The 20385-nt window shown below is 41.8% G+C and overlaps 1 protein-coding gene across 3 annotated transcripts in view; it reads right to left on the bottom strand.

Annotated features, from left to right (window-relative positions):
- map3k22 (mitogen-activated protein kinase kinase kinase 22) overlaps window positions 1–20385 on the bottom strand; it is a 51852-nt gene that overhangs the window by 20317 nt on the left and 11150 nt on the right. For 2 of the 3 annotated variants that reach the window (XM_061239386.1, XM_061239387.1), the window contains exons 2-8: window positions 19969–20052; window positions 18955–18999; window positions 18573–18617; window positions 7618–7727; window positions 4216–4253; window positions 876–975; window positions 389–505 (exon numbers count right to left, since the gene is read on the bottom strand). In XM_061239386.1, coding sequence (XP_061095370.1) covers window positions 389–505; window positions 876–975; window positions 4216–4253; window positions 7618–7727; window positions 18573–18617; window positions 18955–18999; window positions 19969–19987 — 474 coding nt within the window. In that variant the 5' untranslated portion in view covers window positions 19988–20052. The remainder of the gene's footprint in view (window positions 1–388; window positions 506–875; window positions 976–4215; window positions 4254–7617; window positions 7728–18572; window positions 18618–18954; window positions 19000–19968; window positions 20053–20385) is intronic. The other variant, XM_061239388.1, reaches the window with a different exon arrangement.

Raw genomic sequence — 20385 nt, 5'->3', positions numbered from 1 at the left:
TTACGCCATATGACTTTTTAGTTCCTGTACGTTTCTTGATAAGGGCATAAATGACAGCCGAAGACTGTTAGTGTGTCCCTTTATGAAACATTTTACCGTGATATAATCTACAAGTGAACAACAGTTGGGGTGCATGGCCAATTAGCCCCTGCATACACCGTGGCCCTCCAGGACCATAATTGCCATCTCCTAATGTACAGTACACTGTACATCGGAGCAGGGAAGTATTTTGGGGAAAAGCCTGGCTATAATACTGCATCCGCAACTGGAGCCTCAGCTTTCACTCAAATGTCCTCAATTTTGCTGGGCATGTCACAAGGTTGCTACAGTATACTATTATGTTACAGTGTGTTGTAGTTCTAGATGTTTCCACTCTGTAGCAGCTCACCTGGGTGCTCTTGGGGTTTTTGAGGATTACTCTCAAAAGGCTGTTAACTGTGGGACTGCAGTCAAGGCTCTGCACTGCTTTATCCAGGTCCTCTTGGCACTTCAGAGGGAGAAGGAGCTGGACCACACACACAGAGACACACACACATTCAGATTGAGAGGCCAAACCCACAGAACAACTGCAGGACATCAGTTGGTGGGGTGAGATAGCCAGGCTAACAGCTGTTATTAGGTTGGCGAAACACTGTCATTCCTGTATGACAACTTTTAACTGTCTTTAATCGACACATATATTTTACTGCATGTTCATCCAATCTAATGTAGTCTTGTTGTAATTTTAGAACGAAATAATACATAAAAAATGTAATTCATTCACGTACTGTGGACCAAAGATATTCGAACCCGTCATTATTGGGAGCTATTTCCAGACAGGAAGTTCTTATGGCTTCGTGAAGTTATTCCCATGCCTTATGGCATCCCGACTGTACCTCTTTGTCGGCATAGAACAAGTCCATTTGCTGTCCGAAGGCATCGGTCACCTTCTGCAAGAGTTCTTTGAACTTCAGTGGCCTCTGAAAGGGAAGAATCCTGGGGGAGAGAACAGGGGTGGGGTCAGTCTTCAGCTGGTCTATGGAGGCTTTATTTAGACGTGGGACTGATGGTAGAGCTCACAGGCATGTGTAACATGTGGGACCTCGCTGTCATGAACAGGACTGCACAAGAGGAAGGGCCTCTCATGAACCCCCCTCACGCGTCTCCTGAAACCCATGACTGAGACATCGCTCAACTTCATTTGCTCTTATGAGCTTTTTATCGTTCTCGTGGTGCTCGCATACGGTTTTTAATCACTAAACCGATGTCCGCTCGGTTCATAACTCGCAGGGAAATGAAGTAATCCGTCTGAACAGATCTGCTGATAAAAGGAGGTCCTGGTGGTAATCTCTAATCTTTCTCTCAGAGCCAGGGAGTGAATCTGAAGTTATCAGCCCCCATACAGTATGAATACACATATTTTATCTTCTCATTGTAGAAAACTGTAATACTGCACAATATTAGCGTACAGTAATGTGACTTGCTTGCATCCTACATCACGCAGCTATAGTACGCAATGATCAGGGGACTACCTGTGAGGTGCGATTGTGTAACTTTGAAAAGAACTTGGCTCCAATGTGAATCAACATTGCCACGCCCAGACCCTACCACTCCCAGTGTCGCTATGGCAACAGGAGCGATGAGTGATAGGTCAGTTAGGGTGTGGGGGCGGGTAGGGGCAAGGTGCTACGAGGTCATTAATCAGCGTCAGGAAAAGGAGAGGCCTGGGCTGTGCTTCTGGTGGTGAGGTCCTAATCAGCTAATGTAGGCCACCGTTTCAACACGAGCAGGCCCCGCATGCTGCAAGAACAAAGGCAGATGGGGAACTTCCTCAGAGGAAAGCCGAAAAAAACCGACAGCGAAAAGCCAGCAGGAAACCCGATTTCCCTGGTTTTTGAGTTTGTCTATCCTTTAAAAGGTTCTGAGAACACACCCGTGGAGCGGGCCTTTGTGTCCGGCTCTCGCTGCCGTTTTTGGCCGAAAAGGGTCGCCCGCGGATGGCTTGCGTGACGCGGAGAGTCGGGAACGTGACGCGGCTACGGTTGGGCGACGTTATCTCCCGATCGGGAAAACGCTAATTCCCCCCTATCTTAATGAGCAGCCAGCGCTGGCTCCGCGTTGGTTTCCATTCTCGGAATGTCTTCCCGGCCCCTGATCAGAGAGTCGGGACTGGGCCCGTGTGCCCGATGCAGTCGATAGGAGGGAAGAACGAGAGCGGACGGCGGGAGGGGATTGTAAATGATGCGTTTCCTTCCGTGCTGAGGCCCGGGCGCAGATAATGAGCTCCTCTACCCTTTTCACCCTGGTAAGAGATCCCGGCGGGCGCTCGATGTAGCACCGGTTCGCCTGCATTGTTCCAGCAGTTTAACTTCGGCCATTTTAAATCCAGTTTTACAACCGCATCCAATTATGCCTCCGCGGTATCTGATGCTCTGAAGCTGAGGTGCCCTCAGCTGTCCACCGTGACAAAAAGTCCCCTTTCTAAGAGCAAGCTGCGCTCAGTGCACTCTCCACCATGTTCAAGGTTATCCAACACTCTTTCATAAAGATATGTCGCTAATACAAATGCTTTTATTTATTAAAAAGATGGTATTCTGTCATATTTGGGTTGGCTTATGCAAACTTATGCATTATGCAGCACACTGGAAATCATTCATCACAATTCTAAGTGACTCTCCTAATCCATAAGAAATGGGGGGAAAACAAATCTAATTAAAAAAGAGGACACATACCATTTATCAGAATTATGATAAGTAAGTTATTCTTATGCTCAAGGACAATGTTATTTCAGTCTACAAATGTGCTGAGGATGTTGTAATTTTTCCAAAATGATTCCCTCACAGTAACTAACATTGCCTGGGCAGCATGTTTCACCCTTTACCATCTGGATAAGGAAATGACATAGAAACACTACGGTCAAGAGCTCTCAAGAGAGACTGACATTAAATCAATATTTGTCCTTAACTTTGACGCCCACTTCAATGCCGTTAGCTGTGTTCAGTGAGCCTATCATGAACTTGTCAAACTTTGCTTGCATTGTAAAAAGTTACACTTATTTCAGAGTCAAAGTTAAGGAGAAATGTTTATTGAATCCTGGCCTGAATCTCCTGGCTTGGTCAACTGAGTCTGTTCTCTGTAATAGTCAGTACAGGAATGTACAAACACACTGTCCGTTTTCATTGCTGAAATGCAATGAATGTTCAGTATAGCACCATCTGTGGTGTACAGTATAGCACCAATCAGGTGTGCAGACTCATTTGGCACCTTGCTGGGTGACTGCAGGAAACTCTTATTTACACAGCACAGGTCTATATTAGAAAGTGACCTCCCAAAAGAATACAGCTTGAGTATTGCATTCTCCAAATAACTGACCCAGGATTGGCCTTTAACACTAATCCTAACCTCAACAATTACGGAAAAATATGAAACTGATTCAGAGTCAGTCTTTGAATATAGAAAACTACAATACGGTATGAGTGTGCTATTCATGTGCCAGATTCCCAGAGAGTCTAGGGTGTATGGTCAGAAACTGTGCTGTGGTGAAGACTAAGAAAAGAGTCAACCTTTGTGTTTAGTCCACATTGAGCTGTCAGAATACATGCATGCATAGACACATGGACAAAGTGCCTGAAGTAAGAACTCTTACATTACAAAACCATTATGTAAAATCCTTGCACATAAAGGGAATTTGTTTTTTAGTTAAATACCACAGGCCAGAAAATCTAATTTAAAAATCACCTCAGGTACAACTTGAAGATTTTAAAGTGTAAACTGTTTAATATTCTGCTATTATTGTATAGTATGTGTAGAAGGTTGCATGTCAACAAACAAAAAAAATGCAAAAAATATTTGCATTCGAAGTTCATTTAAGTGTCAGAAAATATATAAATCCCCCTCTACTCCTAAGTAATGCTGTCACACTAAGCTTATTTTTAAATGCCAGAGGCGTGTGAATCCTTGTGGCAAATTGTAGCAAAGAGGGGGCCTTAGGGACTCTTCACACGGTTCAAGCTTTACAAACTCGTTCACTGCTGATGTATGCCTCCAACTGTGCAAACCGCAACCAAACCATAAATGTCAACTGGGTCATTTTTCAATGCTTTGGGTGGTTTGGCACAGTTTGGTGACTTACGGCTTGCATTGAATTGAGTTACAACTCATGGCACAGCAAATCCCAAAGAAGAAAAAACCTGGCTTGAATCAAAAATGAAAAATAATGAGAAAATTGCAACTCACCGTTTCTCTCGCTCGTGCTCCAGCTTCACCCTCAAGTCCTGAAGAAACCAAACAAAGACTAATTAAAATAATGAAACATTAATTAATATATAATAACACTGTTCGGCGTCAATAGAGGATGAACACAATGTAGACGAGGCACATTTTTTCAAGGTTATGATCTTTGTTAAGAATATCAACAAGACACGATGGTGTTGTTTTCATCGCAGGAGAGTGTTGCATAATAAATTATTCCTTTACACTAGACCTTGAAGTTTACGGGTTATTTAAGAACACAGCACACAGGGACTCAAATATTACTCATTTAGCCTAATTGTAAGAAATAATCCATTATACAGCCACGGTAATCTTATTTTTCCCTTTTACTTGATTTGGATCAGATTACAATCAAATTGTTGGTTGGGACAAAGAAATGTTATCTACTGTTTCTCTCTAATACAAATGGTAAAATGCCTTCTCAGAAAATGAATAGAGCAAAGTGTGTTAAACTGTGATATATAAGGTATTTTATATACAGTACGTGGATGTACTACAGTACTCAAGCTCAAAGATTAAACCCAAAACCAGGTAATACTAAAACTATAGAAACAGTCAGCTGCAGAACTATTGGCACCCTTTATAAAAAGAAATTAAGAAAAAAAGGCTGCATATAATAAACAACACAGATAAGAATATATATGTTATGTTCATATGGGAAAATTATATACTTTTATTTTAGTTATTTTTTTCTAAAAACCATCCATCCATCCATCCATCCATTATCTGAACCCGCTTATCCTGATCAGGGTCGCAGGGGGGCTGGAGCCTATCCCAGCGTACATTGGGCGAAAGGCAGGAATACACCCTGGACAGGTCGCCAGTCCATCGCAGGGCACACGCACCATTCACTCACACACTCATGCCTACGGGCAATTTAGACTCTCCAATCGGCCTAACCTGCATGTCTTTGGACTGTGGGAGGAAACCGGAGTACCCGGAGGAAACCCACGCAGACACGGGGAGAACATGCAAACTCCGCACAGAGAGGCCCCGGCCGACGGGGATTCGAACCCAGGACCTCCTTGCTGTGAGGCGGCAGTGCTACCCACTGCACCATCCGTGCCGCCCTCTAAAAGCCATAGGTGTCAAAATTATTGGAAATAAATTGTGGTAAATGAAATCAAACAAAAGTGAAATTGGAAATACATTTAATCTCAGTTTAAAAGCACTCCATCACTTCAAAATCCCTTTGTCATCCATCAGCATGAGAAATGCCCAAGAACTGTTAATTACAAAGACACAAATGGTAACTAACAGACACATGTCTGGTAATGGGTATAGAAAATATGTAAACAGTTAAACATACCACTTAGGGTAGAGGCAACTAGAAAAATGTTATAGCCACTTTCACTTTATTTGATTGTATTTACAATAATTGTAGGGGTGCCAATAATTTTGACATCCATGGCCTTCATTTCATGTTTAAAAGTATTAAAAAAAAGTATTCCCAAATATTTGAACATTATTTTTAGATGTATTGTTTATGATAGGCAGCCTTTTTTCTTCATTTTTATAAAGGGTGCCAATAATTCTGGAGCCCACAGTATCCAATAACTGTATTATTTTTTTAGTTTACAGTTCTGGACCTGACTGTATATGGACAACTTAACACATTGGCTTGATTTGTGACCAGAAAAAAAGGCCATTCCTGATTTCTGCGGGCTGAAAATACCAAAGGACTTTTATGACGGCAATCTGCGAAAAAGCATAAATTGCATGCGGTCATTATGACAGGAAGTATTGCAGACTGATATCACGTCTGAGGGTGGGCGGTCAGGTTTTGTTGGTCTACCGAAGGCTGTGTCCCAGTATAAGGGAAATGAACCATAACCAAGCCTGCCGGTGTCACCTCCGTATGTTTACGCAACACAGTAAGCAGAGCCTGCCCTTTTTTAGTCAAGCAGAGCCCAATCATCATTCCACAGCCGCCACAGAACAAGGAAGCGGCAAAACCCAGGTATACAGAGCGGAGGAAACCACTCGAGTCACTAGGATTTGAGAACCAGTCCAAAAGGAATGAGCAAGGTTATGCTTTATGCTACTGGCTTAAGGACACTACTGAAAGAAAATGAAGCAACAGAACTTTGTAGTAGGCTCAGAGACATGCGATGCAAGACGATCACAAGTCCCTACTGCTTACTTGCTTGGCTGGGTTGACACATTTCGTTTCTTCGCTTTTGTGGGTCAGTGCTGAGAGAAATAGCAGGGCTTGGCTGTTTTATCTCTCTCTGGGTGAGGAGTTATTTGTCTTGTGGTTTCTATGTAGTGCAGTGAATGGCTGCAGTCTGAATAGAGCAGCACACAATACTCAGGGGACAAGAGAGTGTATGAGCAAACAGCAGGAAAGCCAGGGGAATATATAACCAGCTTTGTGTAACGAAGCAGGGTCACGACAAAGCAGAAGATATCAAATCCCCATGTTACCTCACATAACACACTTTCAACCACGCTCTGTATAAAACTGTTCAACCGAGAGGATTGTAACAGGCCAACCAAGGACAGGCATTTACACTACTCGCTTTAGTGGCAATTCATTTTACTGTATTAGTGTGAATGATTTCCTGAGAGAAAAATCTAAATGTCAATTAAGATATATTGTACCATACGGTGGAAACATTTTTTCACCAAAATGTCCTTCAACAAAAATTCTGATAGATTTATCAGTGTACACAGTAAATAGATTGTGAGCTCTTATATGGATTCCACAAGGTCAATGCGCATGGTAGCTTGCAGTAATGATCTGTTAAATTAATAAAACAAATAAAAACATAAACAACGGTGGACAAGCATGCCTGGATAACACAGAACAAGCATGTTAATATGATTGTATGATAATACAAACATCCTCATCTTTTTCTTTTTTTAGCTCCTAAAAATGAAGGTATTCAGCTACCAGCCCATACCAGCCCCAGCATAACAAAGCCAAAATACGTTTCATTTGGATCCAGAGCCTAATCTCACGGATTTAATTATTAAAATGTAGGCTGGGAAGCGGGCTCAAAACAAAACAAGGCTTAGAGCTCCTCTGTTATGAAAAAAACGGAAATATTGAAGTGAAAGTTTCACAACCTCAGATACCTGCGATTGTGAAGACAATGATGACGATATAATCAACTCTAGTATACTCAGATCCTCATAAGCCACATATCTACAGATTCATCATCAATTGTATGCAGAATCTATGATCTAACCTCATTTTAACATTAAATGATGATCATATGAGGGTGGATGGGTAGCAAATGCTTCAACTATGCTTCCTCTTACCATGGTCCCAACACAGTGAACAGTACAGGGGGTGTCGTAGCAGTTCCAGGTTTAGTCCCATCAGTGAAAACAGAGGGTTGTGGGTAGGGAGCACCATACCTGTTTAAAGAGCAGGGACTTGTTCTTCGGCTTGCTGCTGTTTAGCTGAGCACAGCGACGACCCAGTGCAGCCAGGTCCTTCATGATGGAGTTGAGCGCCTCGACCTCATCTGCGGACAGTTAAACCTGGTCAAACCTGGGCTAAGACAGGGCAAATCTGTCATGACACTTGATTGCTCATTCAAGATCAGCTGGTTCGGCCAAAATTCTTACCCATAATTCCTGGTTTAACAAAATCAAGCTAAAACCATCTTTTGTCGACAGACATCATTTTGATTGGGATCTACATAAGTCTGAACAAGACTTATAATTGATTTGGTTTTATACCTGACTTAATATGTTGCAGATATAAACCCTCTAAAGAACAAAATAGCCTTCAAAAGGCTTTACTTTTCTTGTGTGAGTCCAAAATTGGTATAACTCATTAATCTGTGATAAGGAGGAATAACGCCAAATAGGCTCTTCCCACTAGAAAGTAAAAAAGTAGAAACCAGTAGGGGCAATGTAGAGTACTCCCGTAGGTGAATAAAAAATAGATTTTATACACAAGGCTCTATGTAATCTCTACAGCATCAATCATCAAATCTGGACCTTGAATCAAAATCCGGCCTGGTTTTCTTTACTCCAAGGTAATTCGCGGAATAATTAGTGTTACTGATTGGTCCATCTGATTCCCAGGTAAAGGGACGGTGGAAAACCAGCAGTTCGATCTCAGACTGCGAGGACCGTGATTTTTACATTACATTACATTATTGCCATTTGGCAGACGCTCTTATCCAGAGCAACGTACAGTTGTTTAGACTAAGCAGGAGACAATCCTCCCCTGGAGCAATGCAGGGTTAAGGGCCTTGCTCAAGGGCCCAATGGCTGTGCAGACCTTATTCTGGCTACACCGGGATTAGAACCATTGACCTTGCGTGTACCAGTCATTTACCTTAACCACTACGCTACAGGCCGCCCCGACGATTTGACGATCATATTTGACGATCACTGCTCTAAAGCTTCGATCTGGTCCCAGAAGCATCTCCCTTCAGTGCGAATGCCAGAAAGCCTGCACTGCCCATGTTACAGTATGCTCAGTATCTGCTGTCATTACTGAGCAGTTGGAGAATGCGTTCCTCCTGCCCGTTTCCCTCCAGTATAATGGGTCCCGTGAGCACCGCGGCACTCACCCCAGTGAAAATATCTGGAAATGTGCTGATGTTGTGGGCTGGGGTGCCATGGATACATACATATTGCGCTCAACAGCACTTCACGTGTTTGCTTTTCTTCCAACATGACGCTAAAGGCAAACGTAACAAAATCAAAACCGCTCACGGTGCATGAAAAGTAACGCACGGTCCGTTTCAAACATCTGTTGCTCCTTATTGTCGCGTCTCTAATGCCGCGTGCTCTGACCTGCAGCGTGGTTGTGTAAACGTTATCTCTCTGTTTGGATGTTTTCTGGGACGGAGTCCAGTTGGACAGACAGGGGTGACCTCACCTCACTACACGAAACAGCTGCGCAATCGTGTGTCGATTGGCGCTTTGGAAAGGAAAAAGTGCAAAATATTTCGTAATCGGCTTGACAAAAAAATGCCGTTTCGTATTGCTGGCTTGGAATTCCCGTGGAATCGTCACAGCAAAGACAGATAGAATGGTGGAAAAGGGATAATTTCTGATCACTACTATAAAATGCACACCTTTAAATACTATAAAAGTACTATACTTACGACACAGTATGCGAAAGGGAAGTTTCATAGTGCTCAGAATCGACAAACATGCATAAAGTATGAGTGCAGAACTTCTATAGCTGCAAGAGATTGTATGCTTTCAAAACTGGCAGGCATTTCATAGAATATAGAAGATATACTGTATGCAAGTTCATTTTTGCATGTACATGTTTCAATGCTTAGTTGTACAGTACATATTCAGAAAGCAACGCTGAAACTGCATATTCAGAAAGCAACGGCTAAAACAATTTTACTCTAATCTTTCCCATATTTTGTGAGTTTTTTTATTTTTATCTGTAGGCCTATGCAATTTATCCAGGAAGCCATTTATCCAGAAATTCTTGCTTTATTGATCACAGAGGCAGCTATGGGCAGGTGCTATTTCATGCCAAGTTTCCAGCTCCTCAAGGCTGGTCCAGCAGGGATTACTTTAACAGTGAAATAAAATTCAACAAAATAAGCATTTATAACAGTGGAAAGTAAAGGTTTTTAAAAGGGATATAAATGCCTGCATTTGTTGGCAGACTAAATGATGCTAGTGAGACTGGCAGCTACTGTATAATCATAGAGCTAATATATTTTGATCCAATTAGTCGAATGCCAAATCATATTCTTCTAATCAGAGTGCTTCAAATCTTTCTATATGATGATGGCTTTGAGGAAAATGGAAAAGAACCTAAGTTCCTTTATTCTACTCTGAAAGTGTTATGTTCCTGTGTTCTGTGTGTTAGTGTATCATTGTTTAGTATTATTTATTCTTGTAATTTATTATTTTTCATATTTCATGTCTGGTTCTGTTTATTTTCATTAGTCTTTGCACTCGTCCTCCCCTGTTATGTCTGCGTCTGAATGTCGAGTCACTCCCCTGTCTGCGTGCCCCACTATTCGGGTGGTTACGGTAGTTTTCGGGGTTCAACATTTTTTCTAAACTCGCGATTCTTACTTCCTGCTTTTTCTTGATAGTTAAATGTTGTAAAGCACTATTCTTACTAACCACTACTAATCTAGGTTTTGTACAGTACTAATCCAATTAATACACTTACTGTCTGTCTAACTAACTAACAATCACTTTTATTGGGTAGTTTAGAAATATTCACGTTACTAACTCACTAACGCATCTCTTAGCATTTCTGCGCTGTTCTATAACTCCGCCTTCCTATGCTATCCCTTATTACTCGTTTGTTTCAGCGAAGTGTTCGCACCTGTCTCTTAACTATCACTACGTCTTCAATCTATGCATTGTCTACTCCCTAGTCCGGAGCCGTTTTTATTACATGTGTGTCTTTGTGATTCCAGTCCGCGTTTTTGTTTCCCCCTCGTTATTGTCCCATTACCCTTTCATGTGTCTCACCTGATGTTTATTTGTTAGACCGCCCTCACTCCCATGCCCCGCCTAGTTTGTCTCATTCCCCTGTGTATTTATACCTGTCCTTTTCAGTTGCACGTGGCTAATTCGGCTTGTCCTGTTTCTGTTCCCGAGCCCTTGATTCCTTCCCCTAGTTCTAGCCTCCTTGTTTCCTTGCCCCTGCCCTTGTTCCCGAGTCCTTGCCCTTGCCCTTGTTTATCTGGTTTTCCTGTTTTGACCCCTGCCTGCTTCCCTGGACTATTCTTTGTGTTTTGTGGATTTCTGTACCTCTGCCTGTTTGGACTGACCCCCTGGATTTTGACCTTGGCTTGTTTTGTGACTACGCTCTGTCTGCCCCATCACCTGTGAGTAAACTTGCCATTTTCCACACCCCTGTGTCTGCTTCTGGTTCCTCTGTCCTCCCCGCCGTAACAGAAAGTAGTCAGAAATGTCATAATATCATCTTTTCGTTCCTGTTTGAGACTTCAATGGTTCATGTTCTAAACTGTTTTTGGACATGGACTGAACATGAAACATTAACATATAAACGCGTGACAAAATGACCACAGTAAGTGGTCACATTCTTTAAAAATATTTTACACAATTGTATTTAGGAATAATCATATTTTGAGAATATAAGAATATTAATGGTATCAGTAGGTGTGGACAAATAGTGCATGTGGAGAAAATGGGTGTAAGCTAATCATGAAAGATATGCAGTAGGCCTACATGGTTTGTGGCCCGATACATTCATATTTACTTTGTCCAATTTAAAATAAGGGGGAAGTAATAAATAAAAAAGTGATACAGTGAAAAGGAAGCAAAAAGGAGTGATGTTAATGAGGATGTACTATAGTGCTGACAGCCTGAGCCTGTTAGTTTTTCTGATGAGACAAATCACTTTCATTCAATGAAGTTTCCATTAACTGTACTAGCTAGCCTCCCCATTTGTCATATACATCTTCCTAGTTAAAAAAAAACTGCCAATAAACAAAATGGAAAGGATAGCTTGGCAAGCAGTCAGCCCATTACGTGGCCGTAATAATATCGTACACATGCTGTACATTCTTACCTCTCAATAGCACAGTGCAGAGGAAAGATTACACTGACTTGAAATACGGCTGAAGAGCCTCAGGAAAGTATGTGTCAAATAGGGTTAATCTAGCCATTTAAGTTCACAGAACCAAGAATCACCTTATATAGTATAACATATAAGTATATTCTATAGATGTCGCCTGGTGCTTGTATATTGAATATTTTTGCCTGATGTAATGGCTGGATGCATATGCATTTTTTAATGACGTGTCCAAATGTGACCAAATAAATTTGAAGAAAACTGTTGAACTACCATATTAGGATGACCAGACGAGTACTGGAAATGAAACCATCCCTAAAACCAGGATTAAAAATCCCCTTCACATGAAAGTTTTATGTGACCGCGTATACATACATATATGCCAGCAAGACATAACAAGTCATTTTCACCAGGATGCTTTTTTGGTGGGTCTAATGGATGGTTTGTCAACCAAAGTAGTTTTAGGGGTAGTTTTAGTTGGAGTTTTAGTTCCTAGATTCCACTCTGAATCTGTGTGGCTCAGTCTACCGGGTGGCTGACTCTGAATCCATATATTAATCCGCCCGTGGTTTGACTCCCCACCACGGCGCTTTCAGAACTCTGATGCCATCTATAATCCTCCCTTTTTTCCTCGTCTGAATACAGTCAGATACATTAGGGAGGGAACACGGTCTACTCTCCTTCAGAATACGAAAAAAATACATATCTGTGGCATCAAAAAAGAGAGGCAGCATTCTTTTTTCTGTCTTGTCATGAATGCAGCACTCGCATTAACCACAACCCTAGTCACTGGCACCCTGACTGCCATTCGTCAGGGTGCTGTTAGAAGATGGGATCTCTGATCAGAGACGCAGGTTCTGGGCATCCAGGGAGTCCTTCCAATTACCGGCTCACATGACAATGGCAGCTAACAGCCAGGGCCCGAGCTGTTTAGTCTTCATGCTCCCTGCATGACAAGCATCCACGAAAGTGCTGGAACTTTAAATAATGCAACGCGCATAGTCTCAGCTGAAGAGTCGCTCGAGGTAGAACCAAAGAAAGCAAGGAGAGAGGAGCTTTAAAGCTGATCATTAATCACTTCAAAGGGAATAATATTTCTTCAAAATGATAAATCAATGGAGATGCTTTGAGAGAACAAAGCAGTGTGGTTCAAACTTACAAGAGTGTCAGAACGCCTTGTTCATACACAGGGGTTTCTGTAATTCAATTTTTAAAGTCTTTCAGAGAAACTTCTTCCCCAGTAAGCATTTTTAGAGCCTCATCAGTGCAGCTGAGGCTAATATAATACAAAGAATACAAATATCTACTCCTGAAACTACATGAAATGTAAGTTAGCAGCAATAAAGCTCATGGGAAAGTCGTTAAATACATTTTTGTTGATTGATTTGGGTTATTTCTGCATGACTGGCAAGTCCTTCACATCAGTCATTGTTGAAGTGTTTGTGTCATGTTAGACAGAAAAAGAGGACACCATTCCCCCAGTAACACCGACAGAAAGGGCGTTCTTTGGGATTTCAGGGATTGAAATGAATGCAGGACCTTTGTAGCACCGTCAGTCACTTGGACACCTGATGTTTCTACCCAGACACTCTGTATGGACCCAGACGAAACACGCATTGTATTTGACTGCACTCCAGGAGTGCAGCAGACACAGTGCCCAGCTGCCCAATCAACAAACTCTCTTGTTTATTGAAGGTGCCAGGTTCACACAAGGTTCAGCACAAGCTTTGTACAAGCATCCGTCTGCTAGGATAGTGGAGGGAAGACAATGCTAAAGCAAAGTTTGATTGCTAGTTACCTACCCTGAACTCTGTAGGAGTGCTGACGACACAGTATTTTGAGTGTAAGTTTGAGTGAGTATTTGGCTTGCGATGTTGGCTTGCAAAGAATTTTCTCTGTGTCAGTAATGTGTTTATGTAACATAATATGATATTATTTCCATCAGCTGTAATCAATAATCTCATGCACATGTTGTTCCAACACAAAAAGCCCTGAGCCTATCTGCTCTGCAATTACAGAAAGAATTGTGTGCAACTGATTTGTAAACTGTCATCGTGCCACATATTTACAACATATGTCTGACTAGATGGATAAAGCAACTTTAGAGAAAGCCCTTGACTCTTAATGGAAGTTTAGCTCAAACTTGTGCATAATTTGTACACATTAATTTGTATTCATTAATTGATTTAGTAAATCTGTTTGAAAGTAGCCCTTTGGTTTAATTATTTACATGAGCGCATTGCAACTTGATATGGGAGAAATGTTGATTGTTGTTCTTTACTCCAACTGCAAAGTGCATTAATACAATAAAACCTACAGTAGTACACATATTAAAAGGGACCACATTGTCACATTGTGCATATAGCTGAATTCATATTGGTGGCTTCCAACAGGAGGCAACAGAAAGTAAACATATTTTCCCTTGTATAAACTTTTAAATCATCTTCTGAAAAACTTTTGAAGACACAGCATTCAAGCAAATAAAACCAGATTAACCAACATTTCCCGTATTCAAATGAAATATGAATACATATTGTTTTCTGTAAAAACCTGAAAATATTTGTCTTATATTCCAATGATAACATTTCAATTATTGTTGTGGTCAAGGTTTAATTGCACTACCCCATATTACTTTGTGGAAGCAGTTGAAATTACATACTATAGCTGCATCTTGCTCAAGGGACTGATGGTCTTGCCTCATCTGAGATCTGAACCATGAAAGGCTCTGATTACAGGTCCATTACCAGGGCTACTGCTACATATTTTTTAAATGTATAATTTAGATGCCTTCATGTGCTTTATCAGCTCTAGCCGATGTAGAAATAAAGGGATAGATGCACATATGGTTTGCAGAAGAGAGCAAATGGAGAAAACACAGAAAACAATAAACAAAAAAAGAATAATTTCAGATTAAAGCTATTTATCATCGTTGTCACAAAAGCTGCTGACCATGACAGAACCCATTTTGGCAGTCGTTTAGCCTTCAAGGAGTCACATGCATACATATGCAACAAATCTACCAATTTTATATGCTGCTGTATAATTTCTGAGGAGTTTCCAATTGGGATAGACTCCTATCCAATAACAAAGGAACACATCAATATGCAATATTAGGAATAGAATTCAATAGCATATTAGAGCACTGTCACCAAAACCATGCAATGAATATGCCTATTTTATTTCTGTTCCATAATCCTTCCCCTTCAAGGTTCAAGTCTTCTAATATTCATTGGTCAGACCCGATAAAAATTATGAACCTGATATAAATACAAATTATTTCTAAATGACTGTGTTAACCATAGAGTTCACTGAGTCCTGTAAACTCAGTCTGCACTGCCTTCTGAACATGAATTGACTCATTTTCAGGCTCTTTGAAGAGGTTTGTGTTTGGTTTGAATGCCACTTGACACTTGAAAGTGGAATGATTTTTTGCTTATTGCAGAAGCTTGAATAATTAGCCTTTTTTAATTTATCTTTTTTTACAATAAAACCCTTCTCAATTGCACAATCAATGAATATGCAGAGGACCCCTTCCACAGCTTATCAAAAAAGCCTTTTAAATTGCTCAGATGATTAGTTGCAAGCATGTTACATAGTCACATTTTATGTGAATCCTGTTCACATAAAATGATAACACCACTTTTAGTGCCGTCAAAAACTATGAAACAATTCTACAGTCATGTCTGGTGTGTACAAATATAATACTTTACAATATAGACAAGCCAATTAGAAGTTCCAGGTTCTATTACATAATGAATGCAAAAATCAGTTTCACTAGCAATTAGAATAAGAAATAGCAATAAGAATACACAAATTATGAAAATAACACAAGAAGAGAATACACACCATAGCAGCTTAGAGCCCCGTTTCAACAAACATTTGAAGCTGATTGGGGCTGGGCTTGGAAAGTACTTTAACAGGATAGCTCCAGGGAAAACAAATTTGTTTCTGAGGAACCAGCAGAAAGCAGTCTCCTCTCTGGACCAAGGAGAAAATGAATGTAGAAGTGCAATGATGCAGACTGTGCTGTGGGAGATTCGGCCTTTTGGATGAGATGATAAACCAAGGTCGAAGCTCACTGCGGTCATTAGAGACACCAAGGGATTTATGAAAAGAGGAGGCTCTCAATCTGTGGGCCTAATCACCTAATCATCCTACCACAGTGAATTAGCTATGCAGCCCCTACTCGCTGTGTTACGCGGACTGTCACTGTAAAAGAGCAATTAGTTCTCGTTTGACCTTGCTGATGAAATATGAATTCAAACAAATTAAAAAAATGAAAAGAGAAAACACAAAGACACACAAAGAAACCACAAAGTATTCTCAAATTGCATGAATGAAAACAATGTGACATAAACACAAATCTACATCCAAGTAAGCAAAACCATGGAGGGCTGGAGGTTTGGCAGCTCAATAATTTAGGAGATTAATACGCCTCCTCTGTCTCGACGTGTGAGACGGCGTGTCTGGTGTTTTGGTGGTCTATTCTTCAGGACTCAGCAAAAGTGGGAGACAGAGAAGCCATTCCTCCTAATCCGGCTCTAATTTCGGTCTGACGAGAGGGTGGTGCGCATAGCTGAAGAGGATAAAGCCGGTTTGTTTTACACGCAGCCGGGACATGGCATTGTTTAAGTCGAAGAGTTGTGGTCTCAGTGAAACTGTGTGCTTCAATGCTGGCTTCGATTTGAATGAGTTGAGATTAAAGGGTGGAAACTGGCTGCAAAACAGTCTCCTTTACATCCACACTAGTGGGTTATCATTACGCCACTGAATCACAGGGAACTATTCAAAATGAACAGTAAAAACTCTGTTATGTATTTAGCACAGCTAACTGCGGTAGGTAAACAAATGAATTAATGAATGAAAAGAAATGGCCAATCAATCAGTAATGTCACATGAGTTGCTCCAGTGCTATAAAAGCTCCAGCTGCTCTCAGACTGCTATGATAAGATGCCCAAGCAAGCAGGCGAACAAATATTAGCTTCAAGTATAAACACAAAGCTTCGATGTTCCAACGTTTCAGTCAGTGCCTCCCGTGGCTTTAGTAAGTACTGTACCATCTCCTGGCTCGAACATCAGATGTAAGCCCCCTCGCATGAGAGAAAACGAGAACATTGTTGACAGAAATCCCATCAGGATTTTAAAGGCAATGGACTGTTTCAACATTTAGCTTTGATCTCCCGATGCGGCACGGCACAGTACAGGAATTCAGGAAAACAAAAAAGTGCATTCCCTGCTGAAGAAAACAGCTCAAGCTATGTTTTGTATCAGCTGGTAGCTGGTTGACCAGTTCAGACCAGATTCTAGCTTGACATGGTTTGACCAGCTCAAGCTATCTTTTGAAACAGCTGGTAGTTGGTTGACAAGCTACCAACTCAGACAAGCTACCAGCACTAGCTGGTTGACCAGCTCATACCCAGCTTGATCAGCTTAATGGCCAGCTTGGCCACGCTGGTTCACCAGCTCATACCCAGCTAGCCCAGCGTATGACCAGCTTGACCAGCTCAATTTTCAAGCTGGCATAGCTGGATTTAACAGCAGGGTACGAGAGAGCCGTATGAGAGCGCTCGCTTGGCCAGAATAAGAACTCCCCCTCGAACAGAAACAGAGACGAGCCATCGGTGCCCACTCATCCCCCACTCCCCCCTCCCTCCGGCTCTTTGCTCTCCCTGGAAAGGGAAGCAGGCCACCGACCCCTCGCTCGCACTTCTCTGGGACGTCAGCAGCCAGGGATACAAAACAAACAGCAGGGCCCCTGTGTGGGAAAAGTATGGTGTGACCGTGACAGGAGGCAGTAAATTAAGGCATTACATCACTCCCATGGCGAGAGCCTGCCAGGCCTCTTCCCTGGGACCAGACAACTAAGCTCCATCCACTCATTCTAATTCAAACACCCACACATGTGTAAATAAGACCTCCTGCTGCTCATCTTCTTTTCCTTATGCGGTGAAGCTGAATAAATGCTGGCCTTAAGAGGCACTGCGCAAATACAAATATGTACGAGTACCCAATATCTCAGCATCTCAGAACTTTAATAAAGATCATGTGAGCTAACATAATAGCGGCAGGTTTCTGCTGAGAGAATCCAGTTTGCAGTCTCATCCTTCAAAATGTACAGTAATTGACATTATATGTAAGGCGAGTCCTTCAAAATGTTTCTGTATTTTGAGGATGCGCAACTTTTGCCTGTTTGAGTTGCTGAAACAGAGAGTGTTTCAGGGGAACTAGAGAGAGCAGAGAATGAAGACGCTGGGCATCTCCTTATGGCCAGTGACACATTGCAATGGCATTCAGACATATCAATTAGACCAAATTTGTTCTGACTGCGTAGTAAACAGTGAAGCTTATGTCACTGCTGATCTCAAAACTGCTGTACTACGGTGTACAGTTCATGCATTTGATGACTGAGTGAAGAGGAATCTATAAAAAAGATAACACTATCGTTCGGCTCCCTTACAACTCTGTATAAGGTGGGCGAGAATACATTTAAAGGTAAAGCTATTTTAGACAGCGTTTGGCTCATCGTCAAAGCAGATTTCTTTCTTCAAATTAAATGTATTTGCTGTCCTAAACTAAGATTCAGAAGTTTATGGGGAGTTATGTTCTTTTGCATCTATTTAAAAGGGTAGTACCACTGCCAGTGTGCCAGTGCAGAAGAGATGGGATGAAGGATGAGGCACCCCAACCAAGATGGCTATGTCAAAACAGTCTGACTTTAGACGTTACTCATTTAAGAAATGGACACCAGAATAAGAGTGCACCTCAGAGGTACAGTATGTGTTTAAATGTTGCCAATGTAGCGACCACAGATATAGCCTCCTACCTTGTGAGTTTCGGTGTTGTCCAGGACCAGTGGGAAAACCCTCATCTGTCAAACAGAGGAAGACCCAGTCATATCACACATATGGCACTAACCGTAAACCAGTCAGTGAACAGGAGACAGTGGGTGACCTTAAGGAAAGAGAGTCATCAATCATACTAAATCTACTGGTAAAATAGCTGAGCTTTCATCACTTTTCTACCCTAATTTCCTCAAAACGGTGCCTGAACTGGATAAGGCAAAGGAGATACTGCATATTACCGTAGCTCATGCATGTTCTCAAGGAAGTATGTATATCATTACATGCATATCTGTGTGAATGCTCATTTACAGTAGGTTGTTCAATGTTGAAATGATGATGTAGACCACACAAAGCTGTACTGACCTGTTTGTGTGTGTGTGAGTGAGGAGACACTCTGTGTGGTGGGACCTAGGGACACCAACACAATAATATTATTTGACTATAAGAATTCAACCGAGTGAATTCTCATTACAAATGTGTGTGGCTACCCGTGAAACCAAAATAGTTGCGCAACTGCATTAATCTCCAAACCTGAATATGATGTATCTGGTCTACTTCCACTTAAATTAAAGAGTGACTGCCTGTCTTATGAATTCGTAACTGCAACAATGGCATAACTTCACTTCACGGCAAAGAGGCAGGAATTAATTACATGGTGCGGAAGTGCTCATTGTGTGTCGCAGACCCTCTGTTGCTTAAGTAATTTTAAATGCAAATACCATCCGAGAGTATCTACTTCCCCTTCTGTGCAGAGAGGCTGAGAATGTGACAGCGTGTGTGCTGGTGCGGTGAGTATGCTCAGTACTGTTCCCCATATCGCAACATGTCATTGCTAGGAAGGAAGACCTTGCATTTGTTTTGAAATTCGCTTTGAGGTAGATGTTGCGCTTGTGCTTCTGTGTGTGGGTGTGTGTGTATGTTAAATCCCCTAACCAGTTTCACACTTCAGCGCTGAGTGAGAGGGCAACACAGCCACCACCTGGAACACCTTCTGGCCAGATTCTCAGCAGGCAGACACACTTGCATTCGCTCTTATCAAACACGGCTAATTCGTTCATAAGGATTCTTATCTTGTCTGGGGGTATGCAGGAAAACGCCATCCTCTTCTCCCGTTAAATAAGCGCAAATGTCTATTTGGCACGCACATTTTTGCCATTGTGCAACTATCTTTATTAATACTGCTTGCAAATAAAACTCATTAATATGCAAATGCATGCAATCCCCCCCTACTCCAGATTGTCACATCCACAGGGGGGCGAGAAGCTTGGTGAAGAATCTGTCTGAAGTGCTGCTCCCTCCAGTTACCCAGCTGACAGGAAGTAGGTGCACAGACGCTGGGGTGAGCTGGTGCGGGGGGGGGGTTCTCCTGTTACTCACCCATGTTTACTGTCATCATCAGGAAGTGACCTCGATGAACCCGAGCGCAGTGTTCGACTTCACTCGCTCGGTAGGCAGCTCACCCTGGGAGGGAGACGACACGTTTCAGAGACGCGAAAGAGGCTTTACGACAGATGAAAATGAACCGACATACCTCTAAAATCCCTTTACCTGTCCCGCAAGCTTTTCAACTACATTGCTTTTAAATCAACCAATTTCCTGAACAGACAATTAGACAAGGTTAGGTTCAGCAATTAAGGTGAGTATTGGGTTAAAATGCACCAAAATAAATTTTCACTTTTTCCACAATACGGGATGTTAATTAACAGAGACAAATAACATGAAATATATTAGCACAATATCATCAATGGTTCAGTCTTTGACTGACTGCGCAGTGGCATTCTGAGGATGAGTCTG

Source organism: Conger conger, chromosome 4 (assembly GCF_963514075.1).
Source record: "Conger conger chromosome 4, fConCon1.1, whole genome shotgun sequence".
Classification (NCBI taxonomy): domain Eukaryota; kingdom Metazoa; phylum Chordata; class Actinopteri; order Anguilliformes; family Congridae; genus Conger; species Conger conger.
This window is presented reverse-complemented; position numbering and strand designations above follow the sequence as displayed.